The 20639-nt window shown below is 46.8% G+C and overlaps 1 protein-coding gene across 1 annotated transcript; it reads left to right on the forward strand.

Annotated features, from left to right (window-relative positions):
- The first annotated feature begins 3628 nt into the window (after window positions 1-3628).
- ENO1 (enolase 1) lies at window positions 3629-19984 on the forward strand. Its single transcript, XM_076356291.1, has 12 exons — window positions 3629-3713; window positions 9499-9592; window positions 10898-10993; window positions 14130-14188; window positions 15087-15156; window positions 15352-15485; window positions 15653-15875; window positions 17448-17645; window positions 17893-18094; window positions 18484-18592; window positions 19042-19100; window positions 19627-19984. The coding sequence occupies exons 2-12, from the start codon at window positions 9508-9510 to the stop codon at window positions 19694-19696; spliced, it is 1305 nt and encodes a 434-aa protein (XP_076212406.1). The 5' UTR covers window positions 3629-3713; window positions 9499-9507; the 3' UTR covers window positions 19697-19984.
- The last annotated feature ends 655 nt before the right edge of the window (window positions 19985-20639 follow it).

Genomic DNA, 20639 nt, shown 5'->3' on the forward strand with positions numbered 1-20639 from the left:
TATTTGATTAATTGGTAACAAGCCCGGATTCCCACAGAAACTCATGCCAGCTAGATATCTCATTGCCTTAGGGATGCTCAACTTTTTCTTCAAAGAAAGAGAAAAAAAAAATCAGGCAGGATACATGACTGAGCAGTGGCATTTTTAATATCACCTCTGACTTTTATTTTAATATGTACGGTACAGTGCAATTTTAAAGCTGCTCTTCCGGGAAAAATTATACCAACACCTGAACAGTGCCAGGCTTCTGATCCTGGATGCCCGATCACTGCTGCCTCTAGCTACCGTAGTGCCAATGTCTTCAGCTGCGCCCTCTTTTGCAGAGACACGATTCAGTGGAGCGGACACGGCTCTTCGCATGGGGTCTGTGGCCAGAACCACGAGTGAGTCCTGCCTGCCAGGGATGGAACCATGCAAGTAGCAGGGGATGTGGGTTCTCAGCACACAGCTTGTTGCTCACACTCCAGTGGAGGAAATTTGCTTGCTTTGTGCTGGTTTTGTGGTCACAAGGAAAGGAGAGCCTAGGCAAGGGACAAGGGGAAGAGTTTAGGCTGGTCTTCTACAGCCAGTCCCCTCTCACAGCTGGCCAGAAGGTTTGCTTGACACTCCAGTTCTGCCCGCCACCAAGCTAATCATGACCTTTCATAATATGTCTTCTATTCCCAAAGAGCACCTTACCATACTTCACCATTAGCCTTTTGCTCAACTACTACAATGTTGAATTTCCCTCGGCCTTAGGCTTTTTTGTGCTCCATCTTCTCTAGCTTATTATAAGACTCAGCACCTCTACGTGATTTTCCATGCACAGCAATCAAGGGACTTCTACAAAGTGCAAAGATGGTGGAGCACCTCTAATCCATCAGTTATCCAGCATAAAAATCCAGTTTTATGATTTCCAGCATCTGATCGCTCAGGAGTGTGTGTCTGCAGGGAGTACTCCCCTCTCATGCCTTTGCACCAGGAAGGGTAAAGCTCCAGGATAAGTCAGGAACTACTGCCAAGGACACAGCTATAAGGGGTATAACATGCGGTTTTGGGGAGGTTGGCACTGCAAAGAATCATCTACCTATAAAGTGGCAGTTTAATTCCAAGGGCCTCTCCTGGCCAATATTGCTTTATCTCAGCTGTGTGCATCCCAGCAGCACTTCAACCTGATTCATGGCTGTGCAGCCCACATGAATCTGCACCTCCAGCAAGGCAGAAAAAGCACAAAAAACCAGCATGCAGTGCCGCTCTGGACATGTGGGCCATATTGCACTGTCACGAAACAGCTTGGGTTCAAACGGCGTCTCCTTGCTAGGAGCCTAGGAGTCATGCAGGGGGGCCTCATGGGGTACTGTGTCAGCATGGCGTGCCTAGGGAAGGCGGTCAGTTCAACAGATTTCCGTTGCTTTTTATTAGACTTAAAGCTTGGCTCGGGGGGTTGTTCTCAGGAAGGAAAGAAAAACGTGCCCAGAAGAAATGATCAGTCATAGTCAGGCTGGAAGGGCGAGGCAGTTCTGGAGCAAGCACAAACATAACTAACTTTGCGAGCAACGAAATGGCTTCGTGTGGTGCAGTCAGGATGAACTGGGCACTGTCAGACCCCTGGAGCCCCTAGACCCCAACTCCAGGCATGGAGAACTTCACAGGTTTGATGTTATGTACTTGAAATACTGCAGAGCCAGGCCCCCATCAGTCTGAACTCAGGCTGTGTAGTGTCAGATGAAATGGGAGGAAGCAAACCCAGGGGAATTGGGAGCTCCCATGGGATTACACGCATGGGTCTGGGCTCTGCAGTGTCCCAGCAAGGCAAAGTGCCAGTCCCTGCTTGGGCCTCCACATTCCCATGGCTGGGGATGATGCTCTGCCTTGAACAGGAGCGATCATGTCCAGGAGTGAAGGCTAAGGGCACAGGAAGGTGAGAAGGGACGAGACCGTGCCTTTCCCAGGTCAGCCTGGTTCAAATGTTTTGACCTTGCAATGGGATTCCTCTCATTGCAGACTCCCTTCCGCAGTGCAGTGTGTGACTATCCCTCAGTTAAAAAATCCTGGAAGAAAAACAGGCTTATGGGAAGCGTGGGCACAGCTATTCTCCATAGTAAACCCACAAAGACCTTGTATTACAACTGCAACTTACCTAACGTAACCAAAGCAGTATATTCCCCGGGAGCCATACTACCGGGGAGAGCCTAGAGGAATGGTGGCAACCAGGGCTGAGGGGGAAGGAGGCATGCCCCCCCGGCAGGACCTCACACCCCCACGGTCCAACGCTCCAGCACAGAGGAGGGGATGGAGTGGGGCCTTGCCAAGCCCGTCGCAGGGAGCAGCTACCGGGGAGAAGCTGGATAAGTAAGTCCAGGAAGGAACAGGATCCCTCCGCAGTGCCGCAGCTGGGAACAACTCATGTGAGTGGTCATGTTCTTACTAAACACCATGACACCGCTGAGTCCATAGAAAGTTGAGTATTACTTTCCAGGGATGGAGGCTTTGCCGATCACAGAGCACCCAGTTCATTCAGTGGTGCGTGGTTCACACTTCACCATAATGCAACAGACTAAATAATTATCAGTGAGTAATTTGGTGGTTTTTTCAACGTCCATGGAGGGATTGGAGCTTTTCAGGGGCGTGAGTCACTCCATTTTGGCGCAGTCTTTAATTCTGTGGCCTGGTGTTGAGTATTGTTCCACTCCATTATTTTTTTGGTCACAACATGGTCTTCAAGCATGTGTCTTGGGGCATCAGATGCCCTTGTGCAGACCCACGCAAAACACTTGAAAAAGTTTTTGTTCCTGTTGGCACAGTGGTATCTGATGTGTCATAACCGGTCGCACGAGTGCTCCTCCTCCACCCCAGGAAGCGTAACGGTTGTTCACTTCAAAATCAAAGCAAAAATTTATTGTATTTGTAATTAACCTTTTCCTAGAACTAATAACCACCACCACCACCCCTCTTCCCAGCCTTCCTCTTGCCAGCGTGCCGCCTTCTTGCCGGTTTTAGTGGCCGTTTCTACGCCCACCTCGGGATGCGTGGCCGTACCGTCCGAGGATGGGATTGCCGCGACACGGCAGCACCGGGCTGAACCACACGCTTGCTGAGCCTTTGCGAAACCGAGGCTCAGCTTCCAGTTTTAGTGACAATAAGCGTGTTAAATGCCTTCTCTCTCTCCCCACGACGTGCGTGTGCGTTTATACAGGGACACGCGAAGTCAGCGTGCCCCGCGTACGCGCACAAAGGAATCCTCTGCTTTGCACACACACGCCTGGGGATGGCACCGGCTTTCTGCGCAGGTTTTCACGGCTTTGCCACACAGGAGAAAAATTTCCTCGGCGTGGGCCCGCCCTTCCCCACGCACCGGTTCCCGCAAGGGCCCCAGCTCCCCTCACAGCACGCGTGGGCCGCGCCGGGGGAGAGGGGGGGCGGGCGGGCGGCTCCGCCCCCGCCCGCGCTGGGATTTTCCACGAGGCGAAGGGCAGAGCCGACCGGGCCGCCGCAGCACGTAGCGCACGCACCCGAGCCCGCCTCTGGCGCGAGGAGGCGGTAGCCAATGGGAGGGCGGCCAAGGGCCGGGCCGGCCAATGGGAGACCGGAGAGGGGCTGAGCCGACCAATGGGGAGCGGGAGGAGGGCGGCTCATCTGCATGGGGTGGGCTATAGCCTGGCGTCCGCGCAGTCGCTCGTTCCCATTCAGAGCTGAGGCTGCGGGCGGTGCTGTGGTGCGGAGCTGGGCCGAAGGTGAGTGTGGCGGCGGCCGCCGCGGGGCCTTTCGGCCTGTTGGCCATGCGTGGCCTCCGCGGTTCAGCCCCTCCGCGGTTCAGCCCCTCCGCGGTTATCCGCGGGGCGAGAGGTCCCGGTGGGGCCGCGGTTTTCCCTTCCCCCGGCCTCCTCGGGCAGCAGCTCCGGAGGCCCTGCCGTCCCCGTGAGATGGGGCCGCGCCGGCCCTGCCTGCGAACCAGGCCGGGCCTAGGCGGTCTCCGAGGGGGTGCTGGCCTCTGTGGGCGTGCTTCCCGCCAAACAGCGCGGCAGCCGCGTCGCGGGGGCGGGGGGAGGCCTGCGCCGGCCTTAGCCCGGTCAGCGTGCGCAGCGGGGGTTAGAATCTTCTGGGGAGCGTGGTGGGTCAAGGCTTCTTTCAAAGGCAGGGTTTAACCTCTCTCTCTTAATCATTAACAGTTGCTCTCGGATTGCGTGTCATGATTTGGACCTTCCCCTCTTTAGTGGCAGTGGATGTCCTTCAGCTTCGCATCTCAAATATTTAATGTTTGATGTCAGCGCTCAAATCTGCATGCCTTGGGTTGCCCAATGGGGTTAATTAAGTACTAGTTATCTGAAGGCAGCAGTTGTGGGGAGTAGCACCTGACAACTTGATGTGCATCTCTGGATGTTAAAGTGTGGAAGAAAAATCGCTTCTTAAGCAGCTTGCCTCGTGCAGGGTTGCAGGAGAGGATCTTGGTCTTTCTCCTGTTCCGTTACTTGTCTGCTGAGTCACAGGGCAGGGCTATGACTTTCTGAGCCTGGCAGGAAGTAGTGAAGTTTGTCATCCAAACCCACAGATGGAGGCGATGCAGTTTCAGGCCTCCATCTTATTAAATAACAAGAGAGAAAGTAGTTCAACATGTCTGTGACTTATTTCCTGCCAGGCATTATTTAAAACACATTGCATCGTGTTGCAGAGCATAGAGGTGAATTATTCCCATGTGGAACACAAGGGAATAGGGTTGGAAGGTGCCCTTGTTGGTCCACATTTGTCCGGTTTTTAGGAGTGCTTCAGCAGTAGAATTGATATGTTAGGATCTAATACAGTGAGGTCAAAGGTCCAATGAGCAGTAAGCTTTTTTTTTCCCAGAGTGGTGATAGTATGAGACTTGCAGTCTTACAGGACCTTAAAGTGTCATGTAAGATTTCCACTGATAACTGTATGGCTGTTTGGTAATAAGACACTAACTAGGATAGTTCTTTCTATGGCCAAACTTCACTGTTGTTTTTTAATGTCCATTCAGATGCTTGCAGTGCTCAGTCTTAACCCTGTCTTGACTTAAGAGAAACGTGGCTGCAAAAGAGCTCACAAGTACAGCTTTTGGTGATAAAGCTGGCTGTAAAAAAAAAAAAAAAAAAATCTCTGGAAATGATTTTAAGTTGGAGTAGTCCGCATTGGTGTTAGAGTACTGCATTCCCTGTTCAGAGCACAGGATCAGGTAGGGAGTAAGTGGTGATTTCTTGGACTTCAGCTGATAGTGAAGCTAGTACTCAGAACTGGCAGTGGTGCATTGGGCTGTAGCTTAGCCTTGAAATAGTCAATAACATGTGTGCTCCCGGGAAGGTCAGGAAAGCTAGTGTGTGTGAGATTCCTCTCCTAAAGGGAGACACTGACCTTGCCAGCAGATTATAGTACAAAAAAAGGTTTAAGGCAATGCATGCATTAAATACCACTCTGGTATTTGTCTGTGTTTGGCTAGCTCCATCACTGAATACAAAGGTCTGGAGCAGGCAGTGCTACTGCTGACCTCTCTTGTGTTCAGTTAGCATTTCCACAGCTAAACCTGTGCGTGGGCTGACTCCCACTCTCTAGATGAGTTGACTGAATTGATTGAGGCAGAACACATAGTGCTCAGCTTGTGATGAGCTAAACAGCATCAGAGTTTTACCCAGGAATAGCTCAGTGGGAAAACTGTTTCTTGAAGACAGAAGTGAGGGGGTTTGCAAAATGAGCCAAAAAAAAAAAAATGGTGTGAGGAATTTCTGGAATGGTGCAGTGCTGTGAAATGCCTTCTAAAGAAAAGCGAGGGACTACTGGAGAGGTCATATGTCAAGGACGCTTGAGTCATGTCAAACCTGGCAGACATTCCCAATGGAAGCTCTTGCAGTGTGTGTTCCTTAAGTGCCACCTTCTTTGTGAAGGTGAACGAACAGCTCTTGCATTTCTCTAAGACTTCCTGTGAGCTGGCTGTGCTTTCAAAGAACAAGGCACCTAATGTGTTGTCGCAAAGCCGTGTATCGGAAAATGAAAGTAAGGCATAGCAGGTGCCAGCCTAATAAGCTCTGAAAGCCCTTTTCAGATAAATGGGGATTCTTCCTATTAGTCACTGCTCAGTGCAAGTGCAGAGAGATAAGTGTTAGCATGGATGGGACTGATAACTGGAGAGTTGCAGGGATTTATTTCTAGCTTTATATATTTACTGATTAAAGTTAAGTAGTGGCAGCACGAAGGTCAGCTTGAACTAAGTTGTCTTGCTTCTTAGGGTAATCGGATCATCTGTCAGTGTGGGGGTCTTACTGTAAAATTGGCAACATCTAAAAACTTTGAGCTGCCTTATACAATATGCTGCTTAGAGGCAGGATAACTGGAAGGGACACTTTAAAGCCAAGGAGACAAACCAAATGGCTATCCATGTTTTTAACATGGGGAGGGAAAAATTTGCTGTGGAGGAAGAATGAGTGTATGAAGTTAACCCCCCCACACACACACATATTCTGTACAAGCAGCAGTATTTCTAAGTTCTGTTTCCTTGACTTTGCAGTAACTGTGGAGAGATTCATGACCATTTCTGTGAACAGGGTTACCACCCACATTAGCTTGCCAAAAAGCCAGCTTCCAGATAGTTCTACTTCTGAGGCTGAGCTTTCTTCTCTGCAGATGAACTGGTGCCAGTCGAAGGCTTACAGGCATTTGTATGACTTCATTTTTAAAATGTAAAATGTAGCTGAGCTTACGTAAGACATTCCTTACTGCAGTTTTCTTAAGGAAAGGTGTATAGATACGTGAGAAGAGGGAAAAGGAAATATTCAGAAGATCGTGGTGATTTTTCGTCCTTTTAAGAGGAAAAGCTGTTCCTGTAAATACTCAAGACGGGGTGTAACTATTACACAAATTCTTAATTAGAGCTGTGACTGTTTCTATTTCAAGATAGGTTACATTTGGCTCTGAACAGCTGCTGTGCGTACTAAGAACTGTTGCACTTTAGTCTTTTAACAAAAAGAATTGTAACTAGTAGCAGAGATTTCCTGTATTAGGATTGCTTGGCTGCTGTTATGTGGTGAGGTGACATTCCCTTAGATCTCTCTGGAAACAAGGCTTCTGGTTTTAGACTGTTCCTCCCACCTAGATTGAGATTTCTGTCCTCTCAACATAAGACTCTAAGTCTCACCAAGTATAAAAAGTTTTTCCAGTTGAAATAGTGTGAAGTGATGTTTTTGAACTGTTCTCATGACTGCAGGTGTACTACAGGATATAAACGTCAAGCTGATGCTAGCAGCAGCAGTTGCTGCATGCTGAGAGGAGTGCAAGGCTTGTGAGGTCCCTAGGGAGGGTGTCTGAGGGGGTTTCTGTGCCCCTGGCACCCTTGGGCTGTGTGGGAGAGGAACCAGGTGGCAGGTTTCGTGAAGGGTGAGTGAGAGTTGGGTCGTGCCAGCTGTGCCTGTAGCCAGTTCAAGCTGCCGGAAGCCACATGCAACCGGCCTCTACGGAGCACCAGCAACCAGGGCATGGAAACAGGGAGTGGTGTCTGTTGGGAGCAGCATCAGCAGTTTGCGTGGCAGCTCTTCTGGGAAGGGTGTGCCAGTGTTTGGGCTGCTGCCTGCTCTGCTCACCTGCAGGCTTAGGCTGCAACCTGATGGTCGCCCCAACTCAACTGGTGGCTGTGCAAGCCTACCCAGAAGCTTGAGGTCTCCAGGGAATTAGAAGGATGACATCTTTCAAAAGAATTATCGCTTTATTAGTGGAGTCTTTTTTTTCCTAAGAACTGTAAGGAGACTGTGACCTGCTGAAAGAAAATGGTGTCCACCTGCTGCAACTGCAAGGCTGTGGCTGAAAGCCAAACAGTTGCACTACAGCTTACCTATGCTGATGTCTCCACCCAGACAGTCCTCCCAAGGACTGGAATAGCTGTCTAGACCTTAGGTTGCATGGAGCTTCAGTATTTGGAAGTTCCCTTGGCATATGAAGGCAGCAGTGGATGTCATAGCTGCAAGCGCAACCATGGGAAAAACTCCTTGAACAGGTAGCTGTGTTACAGAGGAGCTCAGCAGGCAGTGCAGTATCCAGGGATGTGAGCAGGAGAAAGATATGTGGTATTGTGCACTGTCCCAGGCTGAGCCCTGCCTTAATGCTGTGCAAGGGAAAGGTAAGCCTGAATTCAACCTTGAGCTAACCGATGCGAGTAATGCGTGAGATGGAGACTGGACCCTTGTCTCCACTGTTATGTTCCTGCATAACAGACATTTCCATGCTCTGGGGTTGAAAAATGAAGAGCTTGTGAGTAATAGACAGGATCCAGGAAAAGCAAACCATGCAAAGTTGATCCAGCCACCCACCCGTGTTAGAACTGGTGCTGCCAGAAAAGGATGTAAGGTATTAGTAATTAGAGATTCCTTACTGAAAGGCACTGAAGCACCCATTTTCAATTTGGACAATTTCTCTAGAGGAGTTTGCTGCCCTACCAGAAGCTTGCATTTGTGACATCACTGGGAGGCTGCCAAGCCTGGTGAACCCTACAAATTATTATCTGCTCCTATTATTCTGTGTAGGGTCTCACGATACTGCAACGAGGTAACTTAGAAACATCAAAAGAGGCTATGTCCCTTGGAGCAAAGTTAAAAGGATCAGGAGTGCAGGTGGTGTTCTCCTCAATCCTCCCAGTCAGAGGAAGGGGTTCAGGACGGAGGAGATTAATTCAACAGGTGATTGCTTGGCTGCCTAGCTGGTGCCATACTCAGGATTTTGGCTTTTATGATCATGGATCAACCTTTGAGAAGCTGGGTCTTTTGGGAGCTGATAGGGTTCACCTGACCAAGTGGGGCAAGGGCATTTTTGCCAACAAGCTGGCAAGACATATAAGGAGAGCTTTAAACTAGACTTAGTTGGGGAAAGAGATGGAGTTTTGAGTAACAAAGAAGAGCCAGGGGCTGCTGATATATTAAGAACCAACAATGAAACAGTTGCGAAATGCCTCAAAGGAATTCAGGCTTGTTCTAAAAAGTTGACAGGGTCGGTAGCCCAACTGAAGTGTCCAATGCATGCAGCATGGGTAACAAACAGGAGGAGGTGGAAGCCCCTGTGCATCTAGAAAGCTATGACCTAATTGCCATCACAGAAACTTAGTGCAATGAATCACATGACTGGAGTGCTGCAATCGATGGCTATAAACTGTTCAGGAGGGACAGGCAAGGAAGGAGAGGTGTGTGGGTTGCCCTTTGTGCTTTAAAAAAAAAAAAAGATTGATTGCACAGAGCTGTGTGTGAAGAATATTGATGAACAGGTTAAAACTGAAAGAGGGTAGATTTAGTTTGGATATAAGGAAGACATTTTTTACGATGAGGGTGATGAGACACTGGAAAAGGTTGCCCAGAGAAGTTGTGGATGCTCCATGATTGGAAGTGTTCAAAATCGGGTTGGACAGTGCTTTGAGCAACCCGATGTAGTGAAAGGTGTCCCTGCCCATGGCAAGGGTGTTGAACTAGATGATCTTTGAAAAGGTCTCTTCCAACCCAAACAATTCTATGATTAATGCTCAGCTCTTCTTTTCAGGTGTTAAAGATGTCCATTCTCAAGATCCATGCCCGTGAAATCTTTGACTCTCGTGGGAATCCCACTGTTGAGGTAGACCTCTTTACCAACAAAGGTGAGTCCTTAGCTGTGGGTGTTTATTCCTTTCTTGTATCTGACAGAACTGAAGAGGCAGTCAAAAGTCAAACTGTCCTGTTCTAGCAGTGGAACTGTGCTTACTCTTTCCTCCATACATATAACATGTTGCTGAGCTTGCTATGGGACTTGCAGGAAAAAGCTCTATCTCATTCTACTGGAATGAATTTGCTGAGCTCAGGATGTTGGCCTGGATAGTGAAGTGTGCCACTTCTTACAGTCTAAATTGTGCAAGTGTTAATCCAAACCTGCCTTCCTCCCCTTGCCTTGAGCATAAACTGGGATAGCATTTGCGAACTCGGAGTTAACAAGGCCTTCGTTCCTGTCCTTAAGCAGCTGCTAATGGTCTTAGTTTTCAGTGTATGACTCTGTATGACTGTACTTGAAGTTTAATTCTTGATTTGTCTAGCAGTCACTTTGTGTAATGAAACAAAATCTTGGGTAATGATTTCTTCTCTGCATAAGTACTCAGGCATGACTAAACAACTTGTCTAATTGGGTTTTCACATATAACATCTTATATTTTTTAATTATTTTAGGACTTTCCCTTGGTCTGTTAGTTGTTCATCCCACATCTGATAGGATCTGACAAAGGCATTGTGCAAACACATACCAGTGTGGTTTGGTGGAATAAGCAAACACAATAGCTGTAACTAAATAGCTGATCTTTCTGCCTCAAAAGATTAATGCAGTCATTTAACGAGATTGCCCCTCCTAAGCTCTTTGCTGTAGTGGGATAAGGGAAAGACTGGAGACTGAAGCTGGCATCTTGAACCACAGGCAGAACAGACCTCAGTGTACTGATCTGCTCGAAGTTCAGCATCCTTGGCTGGAAGGATGAGCTGTCTGGGTGGCTGTGCTGTTGTTGGAAGGGCTCAGAACTCATATTAACAAAATAGGCCTCCCAGTTGTCTTTTGTATGCCATATCTTAGAAGAATTTAAGAGCTCGCCTGCCAGACTGAGCTCAAAAGTAGATTCAGTGAATAAAGCTACTTTTTTGGAAGGGAAATGGATGACTTAACTTAAACACTTGAAATGCACAGTGGAAGAGAATGAGTCAGCTTGCTGTTAATCAGTATGAGAGAGACACTGATGAATTGGTGATGCTGTAAAGGAGCAGACAGCTCTCAGGATCACTGTATAAGTGAGCAGAGATGTGGTTTAGAGATTACTTCTCCCATCTGCAGGGATGGAAGTATGCGGTAGGCTGGGATGGTGTATGGGTGGAGAATGTTTTGTGGGTTTGAATGTGCTAAGATGGTTCTCTTTTTCTGTTGTAAACAGGTCTATTCAGAGCTGCTGTTCCCAGCGGTGCCTCAACTGGAGTCTATGAAGCTCTGGAGCTTCGTGACAATGACAAGACACGCTACATGGGGAAAGGTAAACTTGAATTTTGGTACCCAGCTTGGCCTGTTACAATGGCTGTGTTGCTCTGTATGTTTATGCCAGATTGTAGCAGAGGACAACGGGCTCCTTTACTGCCATCTGTATTCTGCGCAAGGCATGGCAATTAAGCAAAAGCGGTGGAGGTTAACAGTAAGATGATAGCGATGTGTATCATGCGTAGGCTGTGTGGCTGGGGCAGAGGTAAAGCACAGACTGCTGGATTTTCCAGGGGACAATGTGGAGAGTGACTGCCTCCAGCAGTGCAGCCTCATAGTGGTGGAGATCACTGTACTTCCATAGGTGGGTGCGTGGAGCTCAGGCATGCTAGCTAGGTGATAATGACTGTGCAGTATGCCCAAACATATTTTGTTACACCACTCCTGTTGCCCTGCATGTTGGTGCATGTCAGAGTACAGAGTGCTGTAGTAGTGTGTTATAAGAGCATCTAAACTACCTGCTCCAAAAGGCTTGGTGATGCTGTGGCTAGTCACAAGATCTCTTCATAGACCAAATGTGTCAAAGAACTGTTAAATATATCTGCTTTGGCCCTATAGACTCCTTAGATCCCAGCATGTTAAATCTTGAACCTGGGGGTTATGCCAACTGCTGACCACAGCTAATGTGCAGCTGTACGCTGGTAATCATGGAAGATACTTCTGTTTCAGACTGCATGATAGCTAAAGTCGCTTTAGCTTTTTGTCTGTCATTATAGGTAGCCAGGATACTTAAGTTTGTGTTAGTGGCGTAATATTTTAGTTGTCTGGGGACTGGTTGTATGTTCTGAAAGGAAACTAAACACAGCAGTCACCAGACAAGCTTGGGTTGTGGTTTAACCTCAGTTGGCAACTGAGCACCATGCAGCTGCTGGCTCACTCCCCCCCTGGTGGGATGGGGGAGAGAATTGGAAGACCACAAGTGAGAACTTGTGGGTTGAGATAAAAACAGTTTAATAATTGAAATAAAATTATAACAATAATAATACACAAAGCAAGTGATGCACAGTACAATTGCTCACCACCTGCCGACCAATGCCCAGCCAGTCCCTGAGCAGCAGCTCCCCTGGCCAGCTTTCCCCGGTTTATGTACTGAGCATGATGTCACATGGTATGGAATGTCCCTTTGGCCAGTTTGGCTGTGCCCCCTCCCAGCTTCTTGTGCACCTGCAGCCTGCTCAGTTGGTAGAGCATGGGAAACTAAAGTCCTTGGCTAGTGTAAGCACTGCTCAGCAACAACTAAAACATCGGTGTGTTATCAACATTGTTCTCATCCTAAATCCAAAACACAGCATTGTACCAGCTACTAGGAAGGAAATTAACTCTATCCCTGCCAAAACCAGGACAGCTTGGGAACAAGTATGGGGGAAAAATGAATAGCCACATACAAGATGCCATTACCCAATAAACATCCTAATAGTAATTCTTATGACTGGTCAGAGCTTGGACGGTCAGAACTCCTTTTAGCTTGCTGCTGTAAAAGCATTGGTGATGCCTTCCAAGTATATGCAATCAACTTAACTTTTGGCAGGGAGAGAGAACTACTTGTATTCAAACTTTTCTGCCAGTCAGGTGAAAGGAAGCTGAAATATTTTGTGCCTATTAAGAAAGAGCAGTTAGAGTGGATAACTATTGAATTGAGCTTGGAGAGCCTTGTCTGAGAAGATTCATGGTTGTTATTACTTTAACACAGAATAAACTCCTAGATGGCTGAATGTCCCAAAGAGCTGAAGAGCTTATGCTGTTTACCTAGGGCACTTTTCCTTGGGAAGAGTAAATGTGTACTTACCTCTGTGTGCTCAATGTGTGTGTGCTTAGACCTGTTAAATCTGATCCTATAGGCAGTCCTTCATGGTGCTTAACTAGACAGTAGTCTGAGCTTCCACAACAGGCTATCACAGCTGAAGGTTTTTGTCAGCTGGGGAATAACATGAGTTATGAAAAAATAATCATCAAATGGGATGAGTTGCAGATAGCTGGTAGGTCTTTCGTAATATAAATCTGCAGACTTAGACCATTTAAAAGGCAATTAATGTGGTTCAGGGTGCACTTAATTAGCATTCACCAGTTCTGAAGCTTAGGTCTTTGGAAGTCTTTAAACACTCTACAGGGATGACAGTATTCCTCAGGCTAATATTGGTAGCTGGCTAATGATGGTCTCTGCTTATGGGGAAGAAGCAAGTTCATGCTGGAACTGCTGGTTTACACAATGGTGGGCCCACATAGACTAAAAGGGTCGTGCTGTGTTCATGCTTTATTCCCTGTCTGAAGCCAGGAGCAGACAATCAATTTCTGTGCCTGCATCCAGGTACAGAGACAGTGTACTCCAGCATTGTATCAAGTGTAAAACATGTGCTAAGGTGATGCTTTAGCAATGTTACAAAATGATAGCAGATAGTGAAATGCCTGAGCTGCTGCATGCTTAACTTCTGGGAAAACCTTTTTCTTTCCCCTTACTCATCCATTCTATGAATGGGTAGGAGTAGCCTATCCTAAAACCTTTTCTAAATGCTGTCATTCAGCCACTCGAGGTTTGGGTCCACAATGGTGTTTGCAATAGTATGGAAACCTGGGTGGAAAGAACAAATACAGCCTCGCTGGCTGATGCACAGTTTCCTCTACCCTTTGAACCCTTTTGTTTCTAGTCTGCTGCTCAGTATCAGACACTTGCTGACTTGTAGGTCTGTCTACCTATTTGTGTCCTTTTCTTTTTCTTGCATGACTGGCTTTGTTTTTGGCTGTGACTCTTCATCTCTTCCTTGATTCTCTTGTCCATTTCGCTTCTGTCAGGTGTATCCAGAGCCGTTAAATATGTTAATGAGTTCCTGGCGACAGCATTGTGTACACAGGTAATGGATGTGCTTTCAGTGCAACCTTGTCACTTGGACGAATTTCGCCAGTGCATGGTCTTGCAAACTAACATTGCAGCAGGCATTCCTAGATGATGCTTACTTCATGCAACTTCCATTTGATTGAGATGACCTCTAAGTGTTCTGGTTTAGCTGTAAGCTCAGGTTGGATTGGGGATTGAATAGCATGAGGTGGTATTCTTGAGATTTTATTGTTACTGAAATCACCTACTAATGCCTGCATAGCCAGTGTGGTTGACCAGTGTCTGATTTGCTTGTTCCTTCCAGGTGTCTCAAAAGCTGTTGAGCACATCAATAAAACAATTGCACCTGCACTGATTAGCAAGGTAGGAGCAATCTGTCTTCTGCTAACATCAGTTAATGCCAGTCCAGTGTGTCCTACCTGATGGGTTGTCTCTCTAGAGGTGGTTACAGGAACTGTATTACGTGGAGGGGTGTTAGCCTGTGTATTGGAGTGCATGTGAACAAACTGACCTACAGTAATTGCTTTACTTAATGACTGCCTATCTAACACAATCAAAACAATCTCTAGCAGCCTAGTATTGTAGTGTGCAGAAATACTTAAACACCTGGGAACTTCAGTGGTGTGCAGTTGACACAAGCTGCTTTATGCTTAAGAGGGTGGCTGAATGATGGGGAGGGACTGGGTTTTATCCAAGTTGGCTAGTTTGGAAGGGAATCTGAGGGGATCTTAGTAAAGTCTGCTTGAGTGAGATTTCTGTGCCCTTTGTGGGCACTAAGCCCTAGCTAGAAAGGATGGTGCAAAACTAAGTGGTAATGCATAAAGTGATTGCACATTCTTAGCGACAATTCCAAACGTTATGTACTAAGTTACGAATGGGTTGTATGTTGTGGGCAAGCTGGTCGTCTTTGAGCTTGCACTAAAGGGGCAGGGGGCATAAACTGGGGCTTTCTCCTATGCCGTGCCAGGCAGATAGCAGTGCAAATGTCAGGAAGTCAAGGGACATGACAGCCTTATGGCTCTGAATGTGAAGAACAGAACAAGCTTTTGATGTGGCCGACTTATCTGTCAGCTTTGGTCTGCTGGAAGTGACCAGAAGATGCTGCTCTGTGATAATGACAAGAATTAGTCTCTTGAACTGTTGGTAGTTGCCCTTAAGCAGTTCTTGGTGCCAGCCAGGGAAATAAAAATGCAGTGGGTAGATGACAGTTTGTAGAGCCATGTTTGGTGTCAAGCAGTGCTTTGCTTGCTTCTCTCTGCAGAATGTCAACGTTGTGGAGCAAGAAAAGATTGACAAACTGATGCTGGAAATGGATGGATCGGAGAACAAATGTAAGTGGGCTTTGTGTTGCAGTGAGGCATGAAAAGATGAAGATTGGTTTATAGAATTCTAGCTGACCTTATCAGAAACAATGGGCAGTGCAGGGCGTATGCTGTGCACTTCCATAACCAAGACCGCAGTGCTGGTATTGCTGAGTCTCTTTATGAAGATATAACATTTCTGTAAACAATTTCTTGTTATTGCAGCCAAATTTGGTGCCAATGCCATCTTGGGAGTATCTCTGGCTGTATGCAAAGCTGGTGCTGCTGAGAAGGGTGTCCCCTTGTACCGTCACATTGCTGACCTTGCTGGAAACACAGAAGTCATTCTTCCAGTTCCTGTAAGTATCTCGATAGGGCTAGCTAAGGACTTGATCCGATCAGGTGCTTCATGATAGCTTGTGGTCTTGGATCAAGTTTTCTAGAGAATGAAGAGTCTTAACATAAATGCTGTTATCAATTTACCCTGAAGCATTCTAACTTGACTTTGCTTTTTGGTTACTCCAAGGCTTTCAATGTGATCAATGGCGGCTCCCATGCTGGCAATAAGCTGGCTATGCAGGAGTTCATGATCCTCCCTGTGGGTGCTGACAGTTTCAAGGAGGCAATGCGCATTGGTGCAGAGGTCTATCACAATCTCAAGAATGTAATCAAGGAGAAGTATGGCAAGGATGCAACCAACGTGGGTGATGAGGGTGGCTTTGCCCCCAACATACTGGAAAATAAAGAAGGTAAGAACGAGCTAAGTGTGGGAGGAGGCATAACTGATAGCCAGAGAATGAAGGCCATGCCTGTCCAGTATGAATGGAAAGCAGGATCATCAGGTTGTAGGACTTGATGCTGTTTCTTTGCTCTGCTTCTATCCTGACAGACTTTCCAAGATGCTATACTGGTGTGGTCCAGTATAGAACCACAGAACTATTTCCTTGGGCATCAGTTTATGCAGCTTGACAGGACGGTTTTGACTTCAATGCCTCATTACTGTTTCATTCCTGTAGCAGCTTAAGGGCATCTTACCACCTTCCAGTTGAAAAGTGGTATGGGAATGTCTGTGTGCATTGCAGGTTTCCCAGAAGTCAGCAGTCAAGGTTTAGTGGAATTGTTTTTCTGCTGACAAAGGAGGAAAACAGTTTGGACTGTGCTTGGTAATGTGTGGGAGTGCATGAAGGCTTGCCTGGGAAGTTGAGGCACTTGCTGCTTCCACAGCCAAACAGTTCTGTTCAGAAGCCCGTGGGGGAGGGAGGCAGTTTGTCTTGTGCAAAGTGAAAGCCAGTAGAATACTAGAACTCTTAAGTTATTTGTTACTTTAAAGCTGTTAGTTATATTACTGTTGAAGGTGGCCTCTGAACTGCATTGCCTTTTCTGATGCTGAAGATAACTGAACCAGCACTAGAAATCAGGACGTTTCTGAATCCCACAGTCACATGCAGCTCTTGCTAGGTCTGTACCCTAGCAGATATCAGTGAAGATGACCTTGAATGACCATTACAGCCCAAGGAATTTGTGTTGCTGACAGCAGCTGCTTTTGCAATTTGTATTACATGAACATGTTGAAGAGAAACAAACAAAACCAAAACAACAACAAGAAAACGAACAAAAAAACCTCCACCAAACAAACCACACACACAAAAAATCCCAAACAAAAACACTTGATCTAAGCTTCCTACTGTAAATAGCCTGTCTGACCCAGCTGCTTGGCTTTGAGTCAGGGGTGAGTGGGAGAGTCTTACTGGTTATGACCATATTGAATTTCCTTGCTTGGACTCAGCCAAACAGGGTAGCATAGTGGGTAGTATCCAGGGACTCCTACTGAGTAGTTCTATTCCCTCTTCTGTGTATAAGTGTGCAAGTGGAGACCAGGTAGATGCAAAGAGAGGATGCCCTGGGCTGAGGCAGGCTGTGTATCACATTGCCTGTCAGGGTTTGGATAATCCAAACCTGATCTGGAGTTAAAAGGGATTAAAGTGCAGTCACTACTTCCTGCCCACATGCATAAAGCTGAAAGAGGATGTGGTATCATCTAGTATTAAGCTTTCTGGGCTGACACGTAGTCCTCCCTGAAGAGATTATGAATCCCATAATGGTGTCTCAAGGGTATTGCAAGCTAAAAGTAGTATTAAAGTAATACCTTGTTCCAGTCGGTTCAGAAGTGGGAGAGTTTAAGAACCTCTTCTATGTGGCCTTTGGGCTTTCTGTAGGGATGGTGGAGATTCTTTGCCAAGCGAACGTACTGTTGTTGGTAAATGAATAGCTTTGAGTTAAGGTGATTTTTGGGAACTCAGAAATACCTTACCATGTTTCAGCTCTGGAGTTGCTGAAGACTGCTATTGGCAAGGCTGGCTACTCTGAGAAGGTTGTCATTGGCATGGATGTGGCTGCCTCAGAGTTCTACCGTGATGGAAAGTATGATCTGGACTTCAAATCCCCTGACGATCCCAGCAGATACATTTCTCCTGATCAGCTGGCTGACCTGTACAAGGGCTTTGTCAAGAGCTACCCCTGTAAGTTGTTCGTCAACAAGAAGCACGGTAGTAGTGGTGAATAGAGGTTGATTGCTGAAGGAAAGAGTTAGGGTGGCAGCCTCCCTTATAAGAGGGATCAAGAGCAGAACAAACAGCTAGCCTTTTAGGGGTCTTGGGAATGTTCTTTGAGGTGGGTAGTGCTTGGCTGCAGCGCTTTGGTACCACTGCTTTCAAACAAGACCTTTCAGGGTGGTGTTGTCTTAAAGCTCCTTGTATCCCTCTACAGTGGTGTCCATTGAAGACCCATTTGACCAGGATGACTGGGCTGCCTGGAAGAAGTTCACTGGGAGTGTTGGCATCCAGGTGGTTGGTGATGATCTGACTGTGACCAATCCAAAGCGTATTGCCAAGGCTGTGGAGGAGAAATCCTGCAACTGCCTCCTTCTTAAGGTCAACCAGATTGGCTCTGTGACAGAGTCCCTGCAAGCGTAAGTTCTCCCCTCTTGGCCATGCCAGGAGGGGGATTGTCTAATTGAGGGAGATGAACATGCAGACCGGAGCTAGTGGAATAGAAATGTGTTGATTGGGCATCTGTGAAGGGAGAACAATTGTTAACTAATAGAGGATATTGGCAGGTAAACCTGTACCTTTATGGCCTTGAAGTTGTATAGGCACATCAAACAACTTCACTGGGTCTAAGCATGTGTAAAAGCAGCTCTTTATCACTGCCTTGTCATATGATCTAACCCTAACACGTACCAAAGGGCAGTTCTGTCTTGTCAAAGCAAGGAAGGCCTGCCACTTGACAGCATCACTAGAGCAAAGGCTGCTAAGTGAATAGGCATGGTGTGAGGCCTCATCTGTTTATCTCTTCTAGCTGCAAGCTTGCTCAGTCCAATGGCTGGGGTGTGATGGTGAGTCATCGCTCTGGAGAAACAGAAGACACCTTCATTGCTGATCTGGTAGTTGGTCTCTGCACTGGTCAGGTTGGTATCTGTAGCTGCTGTAGCTTGCCTTTTTGCTTGATGAGATAATATGGTGATGAAGCCATGCTGCACAGCAGATGGGGTCTGCTCTGACTTAAGGCATGCAGATTTGCTGTTCCTGTATACAGGAAGCTGATTTGCCTTATGGGAGTGTGATGAGGGAACACTTTATCTTGTGTAAACTCACTGTTAATCACCAATTTAAAAAAATCTTAGTCAACTCCAGTGGGTGTATTGGGATTTTGTGATACCGAAGCTGTTAGCAAATGAACAACCTTTATTACTCCCAAGCCCTATCCTGTTTGAGTATACAGTTATTTAGAGCCCGATGCTGAAATGAAGTTTGTGATTATGCTTATTACTCTAAACAGAACAGAATAGTTTTGTGTTGGCATCTGTGGCCTTATTTCTGCTATGGTTCTTCACTAACTTTCTGATTTCCCTTTCAGATCAAAACTGGTGCCCCTTGCCGATCTGAGCGTCTAGCCAAGTACAACCAGCTGCTGAGGTGAGGCTTGTGGGGCAGGGAGGGTTGAGGGTTAAGCCTGACATAGAATGGATGCTCCACTAATGCATTTGGGGCACATGTTGGTCTTCTGCATCTCAAACACTCTGCAGCTTAAGGACTTAAACTGACACTGGCGGAGGTGCTTTTGGGCTGGTGCTGTGCTTGCAGAGCTGGCTCTAGGCTGAATGATGAGTTGGATGGGTAATGCCTGTAACAGACGTGCTAAAGGGGAACATCATACAAAGCATCCTGTGATACTAGATACGAGACGCTGTCTTTCTGTCTGCATGATGCAGTTCCCTTGGGCAAGCATTTAAAATGTTTGGGTGAAGTTAGGTAAGATGGGTGACGCTGACCAGTGCAGTTGAACATGCATATAATGGAAGTTGCTTGGTGGGAACTGGCTTGTGACTCTGGTATCTTCAGTACTGGGTAGATGAGGTGATGTAGTATAAGGCCAGCAGCTGTGGTAATGCAGGAGCTCTACACTGTCTGCTCACACCCAGCACTCTTTCCTTTCCATCAGAATTGAAGAGGAGCTCGGCAGCAAGGCCCGTTTTGCTGGAAGGAACTTCAGGAACCCTCGTGTCAACTAAGCTATGTGGATCAGTCAACCCCTGTTCTGGTTTAAGGCACTAGACATCTACTTAGATCACAATTACCTGTACTAGAGAGATAAGGGCAGCTGAAGGAGAAAGACCAGTTTGCAGGTCCTCTTCCCCCCCTAGACAATTCCTTCACCTCGTGTTTTCACCAATGCTGATCTGTTACTTGTAACGCTCTACTGCTTTTGTAGAACAGTCCCTGTGGGGGGGGTTCTGTGTATTAAACACCCTCTGGGATCACGACCTTGTGACTCGGGCATAAACAGTTCAATTCCTTTCTCTGCCTGTCTGGTCTTCAATGTGTGGAGCTGTGTGACTTGCAGTGCAGCAAAAGGTAGCTGCAAACAGAAATAGTAGTGTTTTTACATGTGATAAACAAAAGCATCAAACAACCCAACAAAGTGTGGCTTTGAGTTACTTTGGGGGAGGCTGAGGAGCAGGGATACCTACCTCTGCATGATCATGCCCTGTTTTAAAGCTGTTCTGCAGGGAGCAAGGGTTGGACTGCTGTCACTGTGGCCATGGGGTGGATTTCAGTTGCTTTGACAAATAGACAAAGAATTAGCTGAATGCGTGTGCCTGCTATCAAGAGGGTGGCCTTGAAGGATGTGTTTAGTCATTTGGAAGCAGGACTAAGAATAGGTTTCTAACCCCTAGATCGATTGTGATCCTGCAGGGGAAGAGAAAAAGCTCAAAGGTCTTCCTTCATTTATCAAAGACGAGGTGTATCCTGACAATAAGTGCTATGGTTAACCTTCATCACGGACTGTTGCAGATGTCTGCTTGTCAGCCTTGTCACAGTGTTGCTGAAAAAATTCAGTGATAGCTTTGGCTTTTGCCAAGAGGTTGGTACAATGTTAACCATGTTGAAAGTGAATTTGTAACCTCCATCTTGCTCTCTTGCTATGGGAAGAGGTAGCTCAACAGGATGCGA

Source organism: Aptenodytes patagonicus, chromosome 19 (genome assembly GCF_965638725.1).
Source record: "Aptenodytes patagonicus chromosome 19, bAptPat1.pri.cur, whole genome shotgun sequence".
Taxonomy (NCBI): domain Eukaryota; kingdom Metazoa; phylum Chordata; class Aves; order Sphenisciformes; family Spheniscidae; genus Aptenodytes; species Aptenodytes patagonicus.

Bases quoted from the DNA above. Each gene is read 5' to 3' on its own strand.
- ENO1 (XM_076356291.1), top strand. From the start codon at position 9,508: ATGTCCATTCTCAAGATCCATGCCCGTGAAATCTTTGACTCTCGTGGG. The intron at 9,593-10,897 runs GTGAGTCCTTAG...TGTTGTAAACAG, and splicing joins AGACCTCTTTACCAACAAAG to GTCTATTCAGAGCTGCTGTT. The intron at 15,157-15,351 runs GTAAGTGGGCTT...TTGTTATTGCAG, and splicing joins GGATGGATCGGAGAACAAAT to CCAAATTTGGTGCCAATGCC.